A 24,354-nucleotide genomic window follows, 5' to 3' on the forward strand; every position below is an offset into this window, starting at 1 on the left:
TAATTTCATGTTTTAAGAATACATAAGTAAAATATAGTTAACAAACATGTTAACTATTTTAAAATTTCACGTTTGTGGTAGTATGGTATGATAGCAATAGCATTACTGCAGCATTATTGCAACGCGACATTACTGCTGGCCGCATTTCAGAGGCAGCAGTGCAGTCGGCAGTTATGTCACGCTGCAATACTGCTGCAGTAATGCTGGTGCAGTCTGAATACGAACGGTACCTTAAGGTCTTATTAGACGGCGCGCAAACCCGCATGGGATTTTAGGTACATTGCGGACTATTGAGGATATAGTACATTGAATTCCGCCGACCGATCAAATACCGCAATGTCATTAATCTCGTATGCGACTTCTCTCATAGTCTAAATTAGCCATAATATATTGAAATGTGGAATTAAATACATTTATTTTAAATTAATTTCGTTGTCCCTATTCTCATTCTAATATTGCAGATCGCTAGGGTCATGTACTCATGTCCCATTATAGGAGACCCATCACTGGTTCATTTCCATTACTGGGGTTCCATCACTGGAGCTTTGTGGTCCATGAATGGAGATAAAAAACGTAGTTTTAATTTGTTGATTATGTGGAAACGAATTGCAGTATCTTTTGTACAATACGCCTGAAACATAAATGACGGATAGGACATTCAACTTTTAATACGGTAAGGAGTAGAATTTGTACTATGTATCAGGGAAATGTCACAAATTTGCTCTTAAATGTCCCATGACTGGTGCCGTTACCATAGTCTCTAAGGATGCTACTCCACCCGGCCAATGTCTTTGTCCAATGTACATTGCGTCTCATTTTTAAATCAATACGTTCTAACTTCTAACCTTTCGAACCATAGAGGTATAAACGGTATAATAACATTGAGATGAAATAGGGGGAGGGGCAACAAATAACCCGACCAAATTACGTCGGTGTTTTTGTTATGTTGTCAGAAATTTTAAACCGTGTTTTTAATTTTGTTGCATTGCGTATGTTTTGCACGCGTATAGCGCATCTATATAAAATACTAGGTCTATGATATTTCATTTTGATGGACACTTTATACATAGAGATTTTGCTCCATCTTGTACACTGCATAGTCTCGGGCTTTATATTGTTGACAATAATTCTAAATCATGTGTTTTGATTAATAAAATTCAATTGGGCTATTTAATTCCAAGCAAGATTCAATAATACAGCAAAAAAAGTTTTCTTGTATTAAATTTCTATTAGAAAATGCCATGTTCGCACGATAAACGGAGCGTGTCGTATTCAGTGTTGCCAACTTCGCATAAAATATGCCAGAACTGGCATATTTTCACCTGCTTTGGCATCAAAATTTTCAATTTAGCATCTGGCATATTTTTTTAGCATATTTTGTCTAAGCCAAGTTTGCACCCACTTTGTACCAACAATATGCGCCATCGCCTTATGTGGTTCATATTTTCATGTGAATTTTGACTTTTGTGGTGGTGGATGGGCGGATGGACGTCGATGGATTATAATAATTTGAAAATGGCAACTAAATACAGTTTATACAGTTTAATTGACCGCTGATTTTTTCGTGGATTGACATATTTGATTTTCGTTTTGCATTCTTTATGCTTAGTCAACCCGCTGTGTAGTTTGTGATGGATTATCTACCATTTTTTATTCTGCTACTCTAGCAGTTCACATCGTCATTTAAGTTTGCGTAGTGTGCATTATAACATTTCATACTTTTGTATTTTTGAATACATGTACCTATATATTATAATCAATTTATTTGATTTGGCTTTCTTTTTGATATTCCGAGGGATATAACTTAGGGCCCGTCCAGACGGGAAGATCAAAGCGAGGTCGATCAAGAAAAAAATTGGTGTCGATCCTATCTAGCGTCCACAGTTCCACTCGTACACAATTAAAACACCAATAGGGTTGTTTCCAATTGTTTGAAACGCTTGTATTACGTTCTACATTAACTAAAAGTTGCCCTAAAGTTCAACTTTTATACTTAAATCGGCTTTAAATATGTTATATTAACAAAATATATTTTGACAGATGCTTTCGCGCCCAAAACGCTCTTTGATAATCTTGTGACGTCACAGTTTACGGTTTGACACATAACTATATACACACGTAGAAGATACGAACTGTCAACTGACATTTGTCATTTGTTGTTTATCGCCTAACTGTCAACAGTGTCAATCCGAGAGTTGTGACGTCATCAGAATCTTCAATAACGTTTCGAGTTTGGTCACGTGACGTGTGCCAAAAGATATTTTAAATTCAATATTTACAAAAATATGGTCATTACAGGTCCCCTAAAAGTAGTTTAACATGTTCTTATAATACCAAAGAATTTATTGGGATACAATTCTGCCCTAAGATTTGTAGATGGAAACAACCCTATTTTAGATTTATGGTGACAGCGCCAGAAATTAAATATAAATGCCCCCAAAAGCACACACTGCGTCGAAAATTGGGATTCTTGCATCCGCATCTCCATTTGATTGGTCAAAATCTTAAAATCTAATCAAGTGTGATCGGCCAGCCATTTTTATTTTTGCGTCCACACCATCTTATTGGATCAGATCATTTAATCAGATTGGGCAATTGTCCCATCTGGACTGGCCTTCACTGATTTTGAACAGACATTTACACAAATCTCTGTTTTGCTATTTTGCTGGGATGGGATAGCAGTCGGAAATGTCGGAATTTTAGTCTTAGCAGAGGGCCTATCATGAACATCAATAATCGAAAATTCCGAGCAACTACCTCTTTTACTCCACTTAAGGTGTAATTAGAGTTACAGAGGTAGTTGCTGGAATTCTTCAATTTTCGATGTTTGCGGTTATACGCCTGAAACGGAGACGGTTTGCTCGCGTTTTACACGCACGTGGTCAATAATAAACCATTAAATAAAATTCTATCAAATGTTTTCCAAACAACAGCAGATTCGTAACTAAATAACAAGCATTTTACTGTGACACCGTGGGATTAAGTGTGATTGTAAAGAATGAATTATTTATTGTTATGTTATTAATGATGAAATTGATAATTCAATGTATATATATACCGTATTTTTTGACATTTAGATTTTATTCTAGAAAGGTTCTAGGCTAGTATTTTTATACAATTTTGATGTTTGACGATCTTTTTGTGAAATTCTTATTATTAAGTTTACCATATCTATAATAGTTCAATGTTTTTTTTAGAACAATAATAACTGCATCAATAAATTGCTCTGATATTTAGATTAAGATGATATTTGTAAAATTTGACGATTTAAAAGTGCTTGTTGCTAGGCCTATTTGAATAAAGAATATTTTGACTTTGACTTTTGACTTTGACTGCGTATTTTTAGACACACTCACGGACATTTTAGCATTTTTTATAGCACATTAAAAAATAAAATGTAGCATATTTATGGCATATATGCTAGACATGAGTCTAGCATATTTTCGAAATCCGAGTTGGCAACACTGGTCGTATTCCCTGTATTCCTTTGCTGTCAATTCAAAATTCGAATCTTGACGGTTACATAGTAGACGCTGTTTAGTCGTTGACTGTTTATGAGCTATTTTTCAAAAACTTAATTAAAGTGCTAATTCAGCTTCATTGAATGTCTTATGACTGGAAACAAAGTTGAAAATATTAATCGCAGTGTTCAGAAACAGTGTAATTTCATTATATTGATGATCGATGTATTGAGATGAAAATGGTTCGAGCTGCTCCGTTGATCGGGGCAAAATCAAAGTGTGGTGCTTTGCCTTCAAAGTGTGGATCTACGCAGAACATGGCAGCTAATATAAAAGTGGTGGTTCGCGTCCGGCCTTTGAACGAAAGGGAGAAAGCGGCAAACAATCGTGTGGTGGTTGATGTTGTCGACGATACTATGTTAGTTTTTGATCCCAAGGAAGAAATGCGTCCGTTTTTCTACCAAGGCGTCCAGCAACCAACAAAGAATGTGTTACGGCGAGCGAATAAGGAGTTGAAGTTTGTATTTGACAATGTTTGTGGACAAACTGCTTCTAATAAGGATATTTTTGAGTTGACTACAAAAGATGTCTTGGTGTCACTGATGGAGGGTTACAATTGTTCGGTGTTCGTGTACGGCGCGACGGGAGCGGGCAAGACTTTCACAATGATAGGTAGTAAAGAGAACCCGGGGATAACTTACCTGACTATGGAGCATCTCTTTTACACTATACATTCCTTCGAAAAGGAAAGAGAGTTTGACATCGGTGTTTCTTATATTGAAGTAAGTAAATTTACATTTAAGTATGGCGGTACTTTAAGTATTTTACAAGTGAAATCGGGCACTTGCCAGAAAATTAACTTTAAAGCATTATCAAAGTAATGGACTAAAAACTTAATTACTGCTTTGATGACCAGTCTGGCCTAGTGACCCTGCCTATAAAGCCGATGGTTCTGTGTTGGAATTCCGGAAAGGGCATTTATTTCTGTGAATAGGCGGGTCCACACAGAGCGAGCATATGTGTGAGGCAATCTCCTTGCGGTCCAACTAGCCAAGTCACGGCTACACTGGCCGGTGTTTGTGCAAGGAGATTTCCTCGCACATATGCTCGCTCTGTGCCTGTCTAATAACACAGACATTTGTTTCTGAGTGGTTGGGTGTATTCTATGTATTTACATAGTACAAGCAATTTATTTTTGACCTGTTATATTATAAACATTACCAAAATATGGTTTTGATAAAAATGCAAATTACATTATGCATAAGTAAGTCAGTACTATGTCAATTATAATTCAGCCTAGATTAAAAAACACACATTTTCCCAGGTTTACAATGAAAATGTGTTTGACCTGCTTAAACCCTCAAAAACCCCTCTCCAACTCCGAGAAGACTCAAAGTACGGAGTGATGGTAGCCGGCCTCACTTTAGAGAACATCAACACTGCCCGGGAGCTGCTGAATATGCTGGAGAACGGGAATAAGAACAGAACCCAGCACCCCACTGATGCCAATGCAGAGAGCTCGAGGAGTCATGCAGTTTTTCAGGTACTTTCCAAATCACTAAACCCTAGGGTTTCTCCAGTGTTTCTAAAGGTTTTGCAACAAGGCTGGCTCCCTTGCAGCTAAAAATAAAATTTAGAAAAAAATTGCTCATCAAGCTAGTTCAGCATTGTCTGTGAAATAATAGAGGTATGAGATTATATAAGTTTTAGAAATCCTGGTCCTGTTTTACACTGACAACAAATTCAACCCTGATGACTAATGATGTACTGTGCAAATAGTGTACAGTTTCAACAGAATTCCAAGTCAAACATAAACAAAGATTAAAATGTCATGTGCACTCTTTGACTTGCTGTCATTTTGTACGTTTTGAAGCACATTCTTAGTTACTTTACCTGAAAGTGTGACTTACTTGCATCAGATTTATATTGTACCATAACATTTTTATTTTTATAACAAGTTATATTTTTTCATCATTATCATCATCATCTCAGCCGAAAGAGCAGCACTGCTGGACAAAGGCCTCCCCCAAGGATCTCCACAGCAAATGGTTATTTGCTGCCCTAACCAACGGTTTCTCGTTCAACTCGTTAATTTTTTCATATTTTTACATATATTTTACACAAGACCTGCTATTTGAAGATATTGCTGGTTACTGGTTGGTAACTTTAACGCAGTGTGGCATTGCCACTTAAATATTTAATGTAATTACTGTATAGAAAATCATTTATCTCTAGCTAGGCGCACCCTGACATCTTATGCCTGCCACATAAAGACACTCATAGCTATATAAATCAAACCATGATGTTGGCTGGATCTGGTGCCATACATTGGTTTTTCACGCAGAGAGATAGATGTTGTCTATACAAATAATTTTCATGGTTTAAGTAAATATCGGATTTTTAACATAGCATATCTTTCAGGTGTACATAAAAATGCGGTACAAAACCAGCGGCCAAGCCAGAGTCGTAAAACTGTCCATGATCGATTTGGCGGGTAGCGAGCGCGCGTCTGCCACCGGCTGCAGCGGCGAGCGCTTCAAAGAAGGCGCTAATATCAACCGGAGTCTGCTGTCGCTGGGAAACTGCATCAACAAGCTTGCTGACGGGAGCAGCTACATACCTTATAGGTGACGTATATTTAACACATTCACTGCCAACGTTTTCGTATTTGTAGTGTAGGTGTTTTCAATGTATTTAAGAGGGAAGCATACCACGATCATATGATCCATACAAAAAAAGAAAATGTTTTTTCACTTCTAAATATTTTCATTCTCCATGTTTTTTTAGTATTGTTATATGTATATTGAGATGTGAGTAGATAAGATCTGACGGTACCCTCAGTTTGGTTCTAGCTAGCAAGCCAGCACGCGTATGTGACATTCTGGGGATAGGATTTTTTTTTTTTTTTTTATTACAACATTAAAATATAAAATATGTGTACCACAAAACAAAATATTCGCCAAACTGCGAGACAGTTTGTTGGCGATGAGCTCGCTCGTTATACTTATAAAAAGGTACATAATTTTGCACTGTCCTACCGTCCCGGCATGGCCAATTTTTATGTAGGTATTACAATTATGAAGTAGGTATAACGTAGGATTGGTGACTCAATACTGGTGGCGCGGGCGCGGGACAGGAGCACAGCGGTGCGTAAAAAACTACCTTAACGCTAATTACTACGTTTGTTTATAAACTAACAACTCGTTATATTTTTACAACACAAGTGGCAAGAGGCACTACAATAGTTGATTTAATTCGGGCATAGGCTAAAAGTGCTTTAAACATAGTGTTTGAAAGTTTAAGTGTTATTGGGTGTGGTGGAATAAAATGTTGGTCAAGTCATATGGACAAAGACAGTTGGAAAAATTACTGAATAGGTTCGATTCTTGACACAATGAAAAACTAGGTTTATAGGTTTTCTTTTTTGGAGATAATGTAGAAAAAAGCGAAACCTATAAACCTAGAATATATTATGCTGACACGATCGTCCGATCGACATCGAAATCAAAGTGATTTGTTAAGATTTACTTAGTGGAAAACGTTTTCTCCCGAAATGGAATTTCATAGAAAAAATACTGTTATTTCGCTAGGATCGCAAAGCTATTCTTCCCTCTTAAGAATATATAAATATTTTCAAATTATATATACTCGTATTATTGTCTAAGTACCTACAACAAGCCTTGTTGAGCTAACTGTGGGTCAATTTGCGTAATAATGTCCCGAAATATTTATTCATTTATTATTAATTATAAAGGGAAAAATACACATATTATGCATCAAATCAAAATCCATTTCAAATAGAATCATAATTCCATTCTAAATTTGAAACTACGTTTAGTTTGGGCTGGCATATTTAGGTCCCTGATAGTTAAGTGATTAAGGGCTACTTGCACCATCCCACTACCCTGAGGTTAACCGGTTAAAGCGTTAACCCAGTGTCAAATTGTACTAGTAACCATGTTAACTCCAGGTTTAACCAGTTAACCCCGGGTTAGTAATTGCTGCAAGTGGCCTTAAAAGGTTAAATTGTTGTTACAGAGACTCGAAGCTCACGCGCCTACTAAAGGACAGTCTCGGGGGCAACTGCAAAACTGTCATGATCGCGAACATCTCCCCCGCCAGCATGAGCTACGAAGACACTTATAACACGCTCAAGTACGCTGCGCGCGCCAACAAGATACAGGTGAATATGAAAATGACTACTTTTACTCTGTCAAACCATTTTTGTCAAGGGATAAAGGCGCGGTATTCAAATTTTGTCCTTCCTTCTTCCTCGCGTTGTCCCGGCATTTTGCCACGGCTCATGGGAGCCTGGGGTCCGCTTGACAACTAATCCCAAGATTTGGCGTAGGCACTAGTTTTCACAAAAGCGAATGCCATCTGACCTTCCAACCCAGAGGGTAAACTAGGCCTTGTTGGGATTAGTCCGTGTTCCTCACGATGTTTTCCTTCACCGAAAAACGACTGGTAAATATCACATGATATTTCGTACATAAGTTCCGAAAAACTCATTGGTACGAACCTGGGTTTGAACCCGCAACCTCCGGATTGCAAATCGCATGCTCTTACCGCTAGGCCACCAGCGCTTGCAATTATTCAAATTTTGTACGGGACATTTTTCACGTAGGTGTTTTTCAAATTTGGTGCCTTTTCGACTGACAACTGGCAGGCTTGGCAGAGTATATGGTCCAAGACAGCCAAATGAAAAAAAAAGTCAAATGGCGTTCTCAAAGTTTTGATTATGTGTCGAAAGATGGCAGTAAATTTACGTCGCTACAAAGTTTTCTTTGACAATACACCTCTATTTCAAATTCTCTTTGGCCTTGCACAGAAGCTACGCGACAGTATCTCGCCCGCGAGATAGACACGTCTTTTACTCACTGTATTAATCTATACAGGGCCTACCCAAGATTCGCTTGGGCCCATAGTTTGGGAAATCCTGGACTATATTATTCATTTACTAATTACTAATAATTCGTTAACCAGCTAAGCATCAAGAAGAACATAGTGGACGGCGACATGAAACTCTCGCAATACGTGAAGACAGTGGAAGAATTGAAGAAGAGAGTGAAGGAATTGGAGGCCAAGCTGTCTTTGAGTAGCATACAACCTGCGGCAGGCAAGCAACAGCCCAACTTGGCTAAAGAGAAAGGTTAGGCTACACCAATGACAAGAGTCAAATTTAAATCTGACATCATACTTTTTTTTTCATGTGTTACAATGATTTCTACAGTACATATGGTGCTATTTTACCGCACTAGTGTGATAATTAGCACATTTCGTAACCATGTCGAAAATTTAAAGGGCCATATGTACTGTAAAACGTTGTAAGACTAAGATACATGTGCGAATAGGTGATTCGCAATGCTACATTACACACAACCCTATGGTTGGGTTTTTTAATTTATCGCCACTCGTTTCGAATTTCCAATTTTTCGCATTTTGTAGTCTTATCACATAAGTAGTAAAGAACTACATAAATAGAAATTGCGCTTATTCTGCATGACATTGCGGTGCGTTAGATTTCGTCGTGTGTGTAAAAAAAATATTTTTCTCATATTTTTGTATTACTATGTACTCGTATGAATATAAGGGTAGTCTGACTTGTAGGTTGTTACTTTTATACCCCTCATTTGCCGTTATCTACGTGTTAACATACTATTCGGTATTCGGCCGAATACTCTGCCACTATTCGGTATTCGGCCGAATAGAAAAAAAATTGTGGCTGAATAGGCCGAATACCGAATAATGGCCGAATATTCGTTGCATCTCTAGAAATGACACTCCTGTAACTGCCAAGTCAGTGCAAACATAGCAGTGTAAAAACCAAAATTGAAATGTTTTCATAACAGCCCGAGCGGAGTGGCGTCGTCGTATCCTGGAAGCGGAGAAGCTGCACGACGCCTGCGAGATGCATCTCCTTGGTCTGCAAACAAGGGGTAAGATTTATTCTGCCGCATGTCATAAAATATTTGGTAAATGATGACCGGTCTGGCCTAGTAACCCTGTCTATGAAGCCGATGGTCCCGGGTTTGATTATTGGTAAGGGCATTTGTGTGATGAACACAGATATTTGTTCCTGAGTCATGAGTGTTTTCTATGTATATAAATATGTATTTATCTAGATACGTATGTGTAACGTCGTCTAGTACCCATAGTATAAGCTTGGCTTAGTTTGGGGCTAAGTTGAACTGTGGTAGATTGGGGACAATATTTATTTTATTTAAAAATCTTTTTCTTGACGTCAACTCCCGCTTTTAAGAGATAGACAGAAATTCGAAGTTTATAATCGAGGATGCGTTTCCGTTTTTGCTTGGGCAAAGAAGCTTATGTATGTCTGTTCGGTTGCTCTCCTCTACACTCATCCATGGATTTGTGACGTTCTCAAGTAAATGGTACCCGTTTTTCGCTTACCATAAGGACGAAATTTGTTTGTATCTCTATACGAGTAACCTGTGCCTGCCAGAGCGTCCTTATGGCAAGGGACAATGTGGTACCTTTTGCTTGAGAACGTTACTTTTTGTCATGCAATTAAGATATCATGTTTTAAAATGGCCGAGCCAATAATATTCATTCCGTTTTATGCTCGTCAGAGACAGACCCTCAAGGTTTACAGCTCACAGAGCCACGTTGTATACTCCGTGTCATCCACGATGAAGCGCAGATTTGTCGAATCTAACCTTTAATAACATGACATACGGGTCAAGGCACGCGTCGTCGTGAACCGACACGATCTATATGTATGTTAGTCTGTAAAGCGATGCGTGAATTGACAACATTTCATTTTTATAACACCTGAAATTTTACATATGATTTCGAAGAATTTTGCTTCCTGAACACTGCAATATATTAATATAAATTTAATATCGCTTATTACAGGAAATACAAAGGAATAAAAAAAAAATTGAAATTTCACCAATTTACGCCATAATAGGTGAAATGCCATTGCCATTCACCACAAGAAAAAGATGGGTGTCATAATATTGTATTTGACATTGTCAATTAAATACGATATATTGATTGAAATTCAAAACAAAGAGAAATTTAAGGCCATAATTAAGTTACTATCTATCAATCGTTTTTATCGATGAGGTACTCATATTCCACTCCTCCAAAGTATACCAAATATTATTTCATCCGTTACCTACTGCAAAAAAAATCCTCGAAGACATCGGACAAACATTGAATTACATTACTTATATTCGTTAGTATTTATCCGTCGGTCCATCGTATCCGTATGAAAGCCTGGTGTCGTATTCATGTATCAGTATTCGTTATTATATCCAAAATCGTCGTAATAATCTGATAATTTGTCAAAATTGTTTTAAACCAACCACGGACCAGTTTAAAACATTGACAACGACAAGGTGGGGTCAATGAGATATTTTTCCATCGAGACAAGACTAGCTTCTAACGTAGAACTGGAGTTACGTTATTGTAGAATTCCTTGTGAAAAAATACTATCAGCGTATTCCTCGTTTCAATTAAAATGGAGAGAAGCAATAAAATTATAGGGTCAGAAATATGAAATGTTGTCAATTGCATGCAATTTACGTTACCACTACTAAGGTAAACTGCATTCAAAAGTTTGATCAGATACCGCAATGTGGCGAAAATTGCATGCAAGTTGCTAGTCTAAACCTCGTTTAAAATATTTCAATGGGCTTTGTCTGAAAATAAATAGGTATTTTTTTTGTGAAAGCGGACCGCAACATTATGAATGTGTGTATGTGTATGTGTATGTGTATGTGTATGTGTACAGGCAACGTGCTGGCGCTGCGGCACCGCCTGCGCGCGCGCGCGCACTCGCACGTGGCCGCGCTGGCGCACCGCTCCTCCAACGAGGCCATCGAACTGGTGAGCGCTTATACTGATTACCTAGCGTTTTATCATAGGTATGTGTGCTGAATAAAGTATTCAGTGCGATGTTCTTCACAGTCATTCTTACTGCAGGACTGCTTGCACATTTCCTGTGAATCGTGCGAGAAGGACGCACCTATGCGTCATCTTGGGGTAAGTCCGGGGTAGATGGCCATATTTTTTTTGACACGCGATAAATAAATTAGATTAATACTACCTAATCGACTTTCGAAAATGACTGAAAGAAAAAATATTTCTTATAAATACAGTTTGAAAATTTTTTTAAAACAAAATTACAATTATCCATCTCACCCGAGGTCCAGATCACTCCCGGACAGTGATTAACTGTGCCATAAATTAACTGTTCAGTTTAGTTTTTTACTCAAGTGCCTTCTCTTCTTTAGTAGTCTAAACCTCATTTAGGTCACCCAGTATCAGCAAACAGCGCACTTCTATGAAATCTTGGATGAAAATGGCGATAGTATATTCCACACCCACAATAGTTGTTTTTCTCTCTTTTCTTTTTTTTATTCGTTATCATGCATAAGGGGACATCGTCACTGCTTTTCGATAACCTTCAGAATACCCTATCCGTGATAGAATCTTCATCACTGTCTCCCTCCAAGGCCATATGGCCATAATACCCCAGCTAAAACTGGCCATCTGCCATCTCTACTTTTCGTCTGGAAGTAATGACCACTCCTAAAAACGAAACAAGTTGAGACTCGATGATCATCATAAAAAATATTAACCCTTTAAAAATATTTCCTCTAGTCAAAAGAATCAACAAAGATTTTACGTACATTTTCGTTTTATTTCGTCAAAATTTTGGTCATATTCTTGCTCCCATGTATGATGTGAAATGTGAAACGTACTAAATAAAAACTAGTGACATTTGTCATAAGAACTATGAAATATTTCGATGGACCATCTCGCCCTTATAGCCATCTAACCCGGAATTACCCTATATCAAGTCCCGCGAAAACGGCGAGGTGTGCTAGCCATGCAGAAGGATTTTTGATTTATGTATGCTTCAAGCAAGGTTTGAAGATTATAGAAGCCGTATTAACTACATTAATTAATAATTAGCTCCCCTTCTGTTCTATTGGGGATTAAATAGAAACCTTATACGTCATACCATTACGAGGTATTGTGCCTAATTGATATATTATTACATTCAAAACGAGTTAAAACATAGTTAATGATATTATGAGCGGCTGAAACTATTGAGTAAACTACGCGAATATCGAATAATTAAGATTCCAACATAACAATATCTACTTAGTAAATAGCCTAACATGCTATAGTGATAGGACATCAATTAATTAAACTTAATTTTCTATTCTGTAGCTCTGTCGAAGTATTTTTGTTATTGATACGCTCCAATTACTTACCAACAAGTTTCTAACTACTTTATAAACTCAAGTTAAAAACTTACATCAAGCTCGAAATTTAATTGAGCAAATTTCTCACTGCTTTAAATATTAAATTTATAATTATTCCATTTGTATCAAAATTTAGTTACAGTTTGAAATTTAATCGATTATTCCATTGTTCAGATGGTTACCGAAGACATCCCCCGTCAAGAGCGAGCCGCCGAAAGTTACGAGAAAAAGGCTCAACATTTAGACGCGAAAATACTCGAAGCAAAAACCAAATGTGGCGAGAGCTGGCAACAGTTGCAAACTACCTTAGAACAAGCTGCCACCGACTGCCCAGACCTAAAAGACTTCACAGACAACATCATCCTCCAAAGAGAACTGAGACTTACTAAAGCCAGCGACAATATGAGAAAGAAACTACTCTGGATACAGCACAAGGAAATAAACATGTTCACAGAATACATGAGCGACATGCCCAGCATGCTCAAAAAGCTTTACCTAACCTTAAGAGGTTACGAAAAGGTACCTCCAGCGTTAGCTATGGAATACAAAGATGTTATGAAAAAAGCTAAATCTATGAAATCTATATCCTGGGACACGGAAGATGAGTGTAACGATCCAGAATTCAAATCAATTTGTTGCCTTAACATGAACGAAGACGATGTCCAGAGTAAATCGAACGCTACGGTCGATATTGTCACAGACAGTGACGAACTAACCGATGCCGAGAACCGTGAAGTTTCGCCGAAGAAACGCAAGGGTACGCCTATAAAGCTGGCCAATAACGTGACTATAGTCATCGATGATTCTTTCGAGATTTTAGACACGACGAGAACTCTGAATTCAGCCAAAAAGGTAAAGCGGGAGGCTGATGTCGTATCGGATAAGGAAAACGCAGGAATTATAGATCCACACGACTTAAACTCCACTTTTGTGCTGGCGGGTAAAATGGAGGCGTTGAAGAAACCTAAATTGGAGCCTAACTTGAAACCGAACGTGAAACATGAACCTGTGTATTTGAAGAGAGGGCTGACAGACAGGACGAATGTGCAGAGGACCTTTAATTTTAATGACAAAGGTAAATATTATTTATATTCTTTAAATGTTATGTTTTTGTTAAATAGTTTGTGTAGGGTATTTAATAGCCGCGTAGCAACATGGATTGCGCACGATCAGAATATGTAATTTCTCATAATGTGAAATATTTATGTAATTTCTAACAGCTTTTTTGGAAACTTCTCAACCTGCATATTTGTATTTGTAATTTTGTGCCGTCGTATGCTCGTTCTTATTATGTATATTAGGAACGAGCATACGACGGAGGAATGTATTCGTCCTCACGTTGTTGTATTGTGGCGCAGTATCGTCGGTGAAGGCCGCGGTGGGCGTGGCGCGGCCCCTCCGCCGCGCGCCCGGCTTCGGCTCCAGCCTGGCGCGCGACGGCAAGCCGCTCGCCAGGCCCGCGCAAGGTACTGTCCGCCTTCATGTCTAGCCGATAAGGTCGTGTGGTGGCGCGCCCGGCTTCGGCTCCAGCCTGGCGCGCGACGGCAAGCCGCTCGCCAGGCCCGCGCAAGGTACTGTCCGCCTTCATGTCTAGCCGATAAGGTCGTGTGGTGGCGCGCCCGGCTTCGGCTCCAGCCTGGCGCGCGACGGCAAGCCGCTCGCCAGGCCCGCGCAAGGTACTGTCCGCCTTCATGTCTAGCCGATAAGGTCGTGTGGTGGCGCGCCCGGCTTCGGCTCCAGCCTGGCGCGCGACGGCAAGCCGCTCGCCAGGCCCGCGCAAGGTACTGTCCGCCTTCATGTCTAGCCGATAAGGTCGTGTGGTGGCGCGCCCGGCTTCGGCTCCAGCCTGGCGCGCGACGGCAAGCCGCTCGCCAGGCCCGCGCAAGGTACTGTCCGCCTTCATGTCTAGCCGATAAGGTCGTGTGGTGGCGCGCCCGGCTTCGGCTCCAGCCTGGCGCGCGACGGCAAGCCGCTCGCCAGGCCCGCGCAAGGTACTGTCCGCCTTCATGTCTAGCCGATAAGGTCGTGTGGTGGCGCGCCCGGCTTCGGCTCCAGCCTGGCGCGCGACGGCAAGCCGCTCGCCAGGCCCGCGCAAGGTACTGTCCGCCTTCATGTCTAGCCGATAAGGTCGTGTGGTGGCGCGCCCGGCTTCGGCTCCAGCCTGGCGCGCGACGGCAAGCCGCTCGCCAGGCCCGCGCAAGGTACTGTCCGCCTTCATGTCTAGCCGATAAGGTCGTGTGTTGTCGCATCATCCTGCTATACTTGATACTTTTTAGGGTTCCGTAGTCAACTAGGAACCTTTATAGTTTCGCCATGTCCGTCTGTCTGTCTGTCTGTCCGAGGCTTTGCTCCGTGGTCGTTAGTGCTAGAAAGCTGAAATTTGGCATGGATATATAAATCAATAAAGCCGACAAAGTTGTACAATAAAATCTAAAAAATTTTTTTTTTAGGGGATCTCCCCTACACGTAAAGTGGGGGTGAATTTTTTTTTTCGATTCAACCCTAGAGTGTGGGGTATCGTTGGAAAGGTCTTTCAAAACTAATAGGGGTTTTCAAGAAACATTTTTTGATAAAGTTAATATATATGGAGATAATCGCTCCGAAAGAAAAATAAAATGTGTCCCCCCCCCTCTAACTTTTGAACCATAGGTCCAAAAAATATGAAAAAAATCGTGGAAGTAGAGCTTAAGAAAGACATTAAACGAAAACTATAGCGGACATGATCAGTTTAGCTGTTTTTGAGTTATCGCAAAAAGTTTTCCCTTCATAGTAAAAAGACTTACTTTAATTAGGTACTGATTATGCAAATTTGCCTATTTGTTCAACTTGGGTGAAAGGTACCGTTTCATCCCTTGGTTAACAATTTACTATAAGCTCCAGTTTAGCTTATTGTGACGGAAGAGTAACTACGGAACCCTACACTGAGCGTGGCCCGACATGCTCTTGGCAGGTTTTATTAAACTGATCGCTTACACTTGAACAATGACATTTTCTAGCGTTTAAGGCTACCCCTCGGAACAAATTATAGTAAGTATAGTCGCTCGTTTTGTGGTGGCCCCGAACGGCTAATCCTTTGTCTATTGTAAGTAAAATCGGACGTGCCCGTACCTGCAAAAAATAATTCTAATTGTCACCTGAGCGTGGGCTAGTCCGACGCTCAAAAAACCAGTGTAAATGTGCTCTCCGATAAGACGCCTTTGTAACGGATCTCGATGACACATTTTAGATTGGTTATTAGCGTTCGACTCGCCGGCACTCGGTAACCGTAGAGGGACCACACCCAGCCTCGGAACATATTTTTTCATTACTTAATTTTGAATCTTATTGCAATTCCCATAGAGTCGGAATTCGATAACCGGTTAGCGTACAAAACTTTTTATGCAGGTAAGTAGCACGTACGGTTTTACTTACAATATACAAAGGATTAGCCGTTCGGGGCCAGCTACAAAACAAACGACTATAATAAAAATGCAAACAAATAGCTACGATCTTCTCTATTTCACTAGGTTGAAATTGCAATAGCTTCACTCAGTAAGTACTGCATTTTATCTTTGAAAGCGGTACAACGCCGGCGACTTACCTAAGTACGGCTTTCAATGTCCAAGTGTCGTTATCGAATGTGCTATGCTATTGCAATTTCAACCGTGTGAATTCGACTCCAGCTTCAGCGCGATGACACGCCGCTCGCGAAGAAAACGCAAGGTACGTCGTATATAAAACGCATGTCACTTTTTTCCATTTCGGTGTGAAGGTTTTTGTAACATAGTAAGATTTAGTTATTATACTGTATGTAAACTGACGTAGAGCGTATAAAGAAAGCTGAAAACATTCAGATCAGAAATATAAATAATTAATTATGATGCCTACTTTATTCTAATTCGGACACTTAACGCGGTAGTTTTTTTTTGTGAAATCTGGTTAGTTACCGGCAAGACGATTACCGCTCTGAGTGAAAAGAAACGAGTTCCTGTATAAAATAATTTTATATTTATATAATAATTCATTCAAGAGTAACACATATGTAGCTTCGCTTGCCTGACCGTCGTACTTAAACTAAAACTGTTACGATGCTACAAAAATCGTTTACCGACTACAAAAAAGGCACTCGTATAATTGTAACAATTTAATATCATAAAAATAACCCAATTATACGCTTTGCCTTTAGTGAGATTACATACTGTATAATTTAAATTGATTGTTTTGGGTAGGTATATGTTACTAACAACAACCTATTGTTCCATGTGCCGTCCTGTGCCGTGACTAACACTAACAGTGAGCGAGAAGGTTGTCGGGTATAAATCCATGCGTGCGAGGGAGAGGATCCCCGCGCATCCTTATTCGAGGCCCGCGCGCCGGTGATACAAGGTATGTTACTGTATGAGCGAGCGAGAAGGATGTGGGGTATATGCATGCGTGCGAGGGAGAGGATCCCCGCGCATCCTTACTCGAGGCCCGCGCGCCGGTGACAGGTAAGTTACTGTATGAGCGAGCGAGAAGGATGTCATGTCATTTTAGAATAAGAGTTACCGCAAAATGGATAGAGCTGTACTGTACAGGGCCTTCTCGTTTACCTGTCAAATTAGAAGTGCGAAATTGTGTTAGATTTTACATACCTTAATTAATGTATCCATGCTGTATACCGATACATCTGTCACTCACAACCAAAGAAAATTTGAAATAGAGGTGGACTCTCAAAGAAAACTTTGTAGCCACAGTAAAATTACTGCCATCTTTCGACACATGATTAAAACTTTTCGCTATCTTATTAAAGACCAAATGTATGGCGACATCGTTTCGAGCGATGGCGCCATAACCTTTAGGTTGTGCCCGGTAGGATGACGCCACTTTTTGATATCTAACAAATTTAACACATATCAGTGAAAGAATAAGGATAAAAGTCAAATGGCGCTCCAAAAGTTTTAATCATGTGTTGAAAGATGGCAGTGAATTTCAAATTCTCTTTGCTCACAACGAAAGTTTCGTTCATTCTATTCGTGTTATTTTTCTTGAAACGACCTGTAGAATTGTAGGTACATAATGAACTATGCTAAAGTCAGCAGAGTTCCGGAACTTCCTTCTCTTCTCTTCTTATACTTTCATTTTGCGGATTTTTTGGTGACGTGGTGGATGGTGACGGATAGTTTAGTGCAATTGTGCAACCATGGACTAATAAAACAAGGTGCTACCGACCCTAACACTCCCAAGAATCGGCGTAGGCATTACTTTTTACAACACCGATGCCAACCAGGGAAATTAAGTCTTATTTAAATTAGTCCGGTTTATTTACTATGTTATCTGGGCATTTCTATTTAAAGTTGTTCAATTTTTTTTTGCACTACAATTTTCTATTTTTTAATAAGAAAAAAAGTGTTTTCAAAATGTTTGGTTACGGTTTTCAATACTACCGTCTATGACCATAACAAATAAGACAAAAAAAAATTGTATGATGTTTTGGGGACACTTTTTTTTTTTGGGGGAACAACTTGAAATAGAAATGCCGATCTATTACAAATATAGAAAAAGAAAGTTTATGTTTTTTTTTATTCCTTCTTCATTTAAATTGTATTTTTTTATTTATGCATTATAAGATGTCATGTTTTGAAAAGATGTGTCCCGCCGAGTTTCTTGCCGGTCCATATTGGGAGGGATATAAATCTTGTAGCATTAGAGCCGGCGTAGCTTAATTGGACGTTCATAAGCGAATTGTAATATGCCTACTTGGAAAATAAACTATCTTTATATCACAAAGAGTAGGTACAGTCAGCGTCAAATAATTCGTAGCAGTCAAAGTGGCCAAATAGTTCGGTACACCATACTAAATATATGGTGTACCGAACTATTTGGCTACTTTGACTGCTACGAATTATTTGACGCTGACTGTACAACATCCTAAATACCTCCTTAAGACCATAGGACGCTAGGTTTCAACAAGAGAATATAATTATAATACTGAAGCACAAACTCATGTCTAGAGGGCCTGCATGTTGCCTGAATTCCAGTTAGGTTGCCAGACGGGCTTAGAGCGCTTACAGAGTATGGGTATAAACGTTTCTTGCCGTGGACGAGTAAATGGTAAAGACTGCGTATCTCCATACAGACGCGTTCTCAGTATTGAAGTGGGTAATGTTTAACCTTTTGAACGCCAGACGGTGAAGGAACATGCGGTGCCCCGAACGCAGGCGATCACGATTATTTAAGCCAAATTGAACTTTACGGAGTCCCGCGTTAGTCCCTGTTGCATTGGCGAAACTGTCGGCTGTAGCCGTCGTTGGCGTCCTTGGCAAGTCTTTCAGATGTCGGCCATAGCCGACGGTGGCGGTCAAAAGGCTAAAGAACTGCGAACTGCCAAGGAGTGGAATGTCCTGCCCGACTCTATGTTTCCGCATGAGTACAATCTGAACCTTTTCAAGGCTAGAGTAAATATGTATCTCATAGGTAAGCGTGCTCCACCGTAGACCGCATCATCACTTACCATCAGGTGTGATCGTGGTCAAATGCCTGCCTACTTCATAATAAAAAACCGGCCAAGAGCATGTCGGGCCACGCTCAGTGTAGGGTTCCGTAGTTACTCTTCCGTCACAATAAGCTAAACTGGAGCTTAAAGTATAGTAAATTGTTAACCAAGGGATGACACGGTACCTTTCACCCGAGTTAAACAAATAGGCAAATTTGCATAATCAGTACTTAATTAAAGTAAGTCTTTTTACTATGAAGGGAAAACTTTTTGCGATAACTCAAAAACAGCTAAACTGATCATGTCCGCTATAGTTTTCATTTAATGTCTTTCTTAAGCTCTACTTCCACGATTTTTTTCATATTTTTTGGACCTATGGTTCAAAAGTTAGAGGGGGGGGGACACATTTTTTTTTTCTTTCGGAGCGATTATCTCCGAATATATTCACTTTATCAAAAAATGTTTCTTGAAAACCCCTATTACTTTTGAAAGACCTTTCCAACGATACCCCACACTCTAGGGTTTAAGCGAAAAAAAAAATTCACCCCCACTTTACGTGTAGGGGAGGTACCCTAAAAAAAATGAAATTTTTAGATTTTATTGTACGACTTTGTCGGCTTTATTGATTTATATATCCATGCCAAATTTCAGCTTTCTAGCACTAACGACCACCGAGCAAAGCCTCGGACAGACAGACAGACAGACAGACGGACATGGCGAAACTATAAGGGTTCCGTTTTATGCCATTTGGCTACGGAACCCTAAAAAAAGACTTCTCGGGCATTGAAAGCGTAAGATAACCTATAGCATGCGTAAGATTACCTCGAATTATGTTTTCGCGATTTCGGGGTTGGTCTTGCTTGTCACGTTTTGCTTAATGAGAGAGTGAGACGCAATGCACATTGGACAAAGAAATTGGACACGTGCAATACAATCCTAATAACAATAAGGGTTGATGTTGTTTTGTGTTGGTAACCGAAATTTAGGTCAAACGAAATCCTTTCCGGACGATTTTAAAGCCGAAATAATAATAATATTAGGGTAAGGTCGGAGCGCGGTTTGTTTATATTGAAGCCCTAATCCTAAAACTACTAACACGTTTTACTAACTTTTGCTTTAGAGTTGGTTTATGAAAATAAACAGTACCTGTGCTGTATTTATAAGTTTAAATAAATTTGTTTTCAATCCGTTCCTTTATTACCGATGATAAATATTAGATTGTGTCACGAGGGAGCAAAATTATATACTTACGAGGGCGTACATTGAATCCTGCGCGTAGTGAGGGGTTCAAGTGTTCACGCCCAAGGTGGAAATAATTTTGCTACTGCTTTTCATATCATCTATGCGGAAATAAAGTTTCAATTAATTTAGCATTTGTTATTATAGCAGCAACAGAAATACATCATCTGTGAAAATTTCAACAGTCTAGCTATCACGGTTCAAGAGATACAGCCTGGTGACAGACGGACAGACAGGCGGACGGATAGTGGAGTCTTAGTAATAGAGTCCCGTTTTACCCTTACCTAAAAAACAAGTAGCATGTATAAAAAAATAGTGTCCTAGAACAGAAAAGTGACATTTTGATCCCTCCTAGCAGGGAAGACAAGGGCCCATTTGATGCCTCCCAGCAGAGAAGACGAGACCTTTTACGAATAGGTGATGGGAAAATGATATTTTGTGTGTATCCCATTATTAGTATTTCTATAGAAAATGACCCGTGTTCATTGCTCTCGAGTGTATTTCAAGTAAGTATACATAACTTCAAGTTTTGTGTTTGTTTCAGAGCTGACAGAGCGCGCGTTAAAAAGAAAATATGCGAGCAAAGTACTTTATAAGCGGTGACTTCCATATTCAGAATAGTGACAACATAATTTAGTTCTTATTGTGATTGAAATTAGGTTAGATCGGTCGCCGCATGCATATCAAAGGTTACAAAGCAACCAACATACCCACCGCATTTACTTTTAATATCCCACATATTACAATGATAGATTGACCCAATTTGTCCAACCGATTTGTCAGGAAAGCGGGATGATTGGTTGATGAACATTGCCTATCATGCCCAACATTGCCTGGCTTATTAAAACAGATTCTCTACAAAACAGTAGTCTTTGTCTAGCCTAATAATGGTAGCGATTCTCAGATAATTTATTGTAATAGAGAAGTGAAGTCTATGGAAAAACGTGCCCCTTAGTTTGACATCGAAAAAAGATGGTGCTGTACTGCGGTCACTGAATTGTCAAACGTCAACTTTTGACAATAAGTTACTGCAAAATGTATGGAGCTGTACAGCGCCATCTCGTTTCGTTGTCAAATTCGAAGCACGACTTTGTCTTAGATTTCACACATCTTTATTTTATTTTGTAAATAAGCACCGTTAGGCCAGGCAATGTTGGGCATGGTAGGCAATTTTGAGTAGGTTGAAGGTAGTAAATTGGCATAAAATTGGCCAAACTGTCATTTTAGTATGTAGGAAATAAAAACAGCTTAGATGAACGAAGTAGCGTTGCACCACGATTTCATATCTAGGACTTATAATGATTTGACAACTAGGACACTTGTAATAATTACATCACGGAATACAGGCCACTCTGGCCAATTCGAAAGTGCACTGACATTAGAATCATATCAGTTATCTGTCATTCGCGCGGGCGTCTCACTCGCACTAATACTGGTACGGACAAGTCTGAGCGAAATGAACGCGCGAATGACAGCTAGAGTCAGACCAAGATAAGTTGGCAGCGATGATAGTCCAGAGAGCGCAAGTGTTATTTTAAAAGTCAACACGAAGACGTTTACACTTGCACAGGCTGGGCTATTAAAATCGTTGCCAACTTAGCTTGGTCAGGCTTTAACTGATATGATTTTAATATCATTCTAATATCGGTTAGATGTTAGAGCACTTTCGAATTGGCCTGGTAGTTTGATTTCACTGAAATAAAAATAATCAGGAGACACGATTAGGCTTGATTTTTATAAGCTTTAAGTCCGACCTTCATTTGTAACGGAATATTACGGTAATTATTAAGAATTTAATTTTTAGTCTTATTGTAATTTGTAAGCATTTAGACTAAAGCATATTTAGATTACGTTGTTTACTGAGAATATTCATTGCTTTAATATTTTTAATTTGTATGCTTAGTAACATAGCTTGGCTGTTGTATTTTATATTGAAATTGTGTAATTTCTATAATGATTGTACTTTTTTGTTTTATATGGAGGTTTGATATGTACCTTATTAAATGTAGAAAATTATGTAATTATTATTGTATTTTATTGTAAGATGTTGATCTGCGATAATATGACTATAAAAAATACTACCGACAATAACGTGCCTATTTTAAGAAATGTTCTTTTATTCTTTTTACGCAGATTTTATCTTGCCTTACCGTATTAATCTATATGTGTGGGTAAAATTTTGGACGCCATATTAGAATTACTTTCTGAAGTTCTATTAGGTTCAAATTAGGTATACGTATAAAAGACCAGTGACAAATATTTGAGGTGTTTCAGAATTTTTTCTATGTGGAGAATTTCGCTTTTGGATTTTTTCCGACTATACATCAATAGGTACGAGCACACATGCTAAGGATACTAGATTGGAACCATGCTAACTCTGCCTTGCTTTTGCAATGACAAAGTATGGAAATGTCATAATTAAATTAATTTTTAACAAGCAGAAACGTTTGCGAACGATGCTATTAAGCTTAGAATAAATTTAAAAGTGGGTAAGCTTATTGTCATAATTAATGTCTAATTTCTATGAAAATATGACGTTTATAATGACACACCTCACGTTCGGTGCAATTCGGTGCAAAGTTAGCTTAGACTGACTACCGGTCTGTTTTTTATCGCAGGTACAAAAGTGGTAGTTCGATTGGCCTATTTACAACCCAATGTTTTGGACCAATTTGTTGGACAAATTTAAATAACTGAACAGTCTTTTACAGTACATATGGGGCTACTTTATAGCACTAGTGCGAGAAGTAGCATATTATGTTACTGTGTCGAACATTTAAAGGGCCATATGTACTGTAAAACGTTGTACGATACATGTGCGAATAGGTAATTCGCAACTCGTGTCGATTTAAAACACTCCCTTCGGTCGTGTTTTAATTTATCGCCACTCGTTTCGAATTTCCTATTTTTCGCACTTGTATCGTAATGTACTATTATGTATCTGGGGTATCGAAGGTTTACAAGACAGCTCCCCCCCAGCGTCGGCGTCTAGTCAGCGCTATGGAAAATGGCGTCGCTGCGCAGTTGCGCCCAAATTGCGTCGAGCAACGACCATACAGTTGACTAGACGCCGATGCTTGGGAGACGCTAATGGGGTGGCCTTAAGAAAATATATATTACAGTTATTATACAATCCTTGAGTCTTAGCCCACTCTTATCTTGATGTTGGCAAGATATGAAAGTGTACACAGAGGTAATTTCCCTTCGTCGAGACAGACTAGCTATCGACTATTTTCTTATTAAAGAAACGGTCGTGTAGCTACTGAACCCGCGCGATGAAACAGATGCATAAAGGGTTATACACAAATGTAACTTCTAATTTGATATTTTCTGTACTAAAGGTTCAGAAAATTGGTGAACTATGTATTTCACTCACGATTCTCAACCGGTTTTAATCGATATAAGTCAGAACCCGTAATAATGGATGACGAACATTTTTCAGTGTCGTCATTTTCCTCATAGAAAAATCTCTGAAATTCCTGAGGATAGTTAAAAAATTTAAGTAAAATGGAAAATTTGTTTCTCGTGATATTTTCAAAAAAATCTGAGAACCTTTCCACGTTTTGGAAATTTTCCGTAAAATATATGTAAACTCCATTATCCTTAACGAGGGAACAGGAATTCCAAATTAATACTTATACCATTTTGATCTGATATGAACGATTTGTATTTAGTGTTACCACATTAATTCAATTGATAGCGACCATTTAATTTGAAACCTAATTATTTATGCATAATATTACCGTTGCATCGGTTTTGGCATTAAAATGCAAATGTCGGTCGAATACCGGAGTCGATTTGTTTGATTAAACATTCAACTAGATTATGCAGACTAATGTATTTTATATTAATAATAAGTTAGCTAATTAACTAGCAAATGTATTTTATAAATATATTGTGTATTTTGTATTATGTGTGAAGTAATAACTGATTTATAAAAAAGGGTTGACTGTAA

At 38.9% G+C, this 24,354-nt stretch overlaps 1 protein-coding gene across 2 annotated transcripts; it reads left to right on the top strand.

Moving 5' to 3' along the window:
• Positions 1-3,451: 3,451 nt before the first annotated feature.
• LOC133533365 (kinesin-like protein KIF18A) lies at positions 3,452-24,354 on the top strand. Of its 2 annotated transcripts, XM_061872329.1 has the most exons (11): positions 3,452-4,243; positions 4,786-5,004; positions 5,883-6,088; positions 7,500-7,644; positions 8,448-8,613; positions 9,314-9,400; positions 11,224-11,318; positions 12,881-13,781; positions 14,065-14,172; positions 16,980-17,071; positions 20,944-24,354. In XM_061872329.1, exons 1-10 carry the CDS (start codon positions 3,695-3,697, stop codon positions 17,063-17,065), a joined length of 2,562 nt encoding a protein of 853 aa, XP_061728313.1. In that variant the 5' UTR covers positions 3,452-3,694; the 3' UTR covers positions 17,066-17,071; positions 20,944-24,354. The 2 variants fall into 2 exon arrangements, with proteins under 2 accessions (XP_061728313.1, XP_061728314.1); XM_061872330.1 differs by lacking the exon at positions 16,980-17,071.

The sequence above is a fragment of the Cydia pomonella genome, unplaced genomic scaffold (genome assembly GCF_033807575.1).
Source record: "Cydia pomonella isolate Wapato2018A unplaced genomic scaffold, ilCydPomo1 PGA_scaffold_159, whole genome shotgun sequence".
Classification (NCBI taxonomy): Eukaryota; Metazoa; Arthropoda; class Insecta; order Lepidoptera; family Tortricidae; genus Cydia; species Cydia pomonella.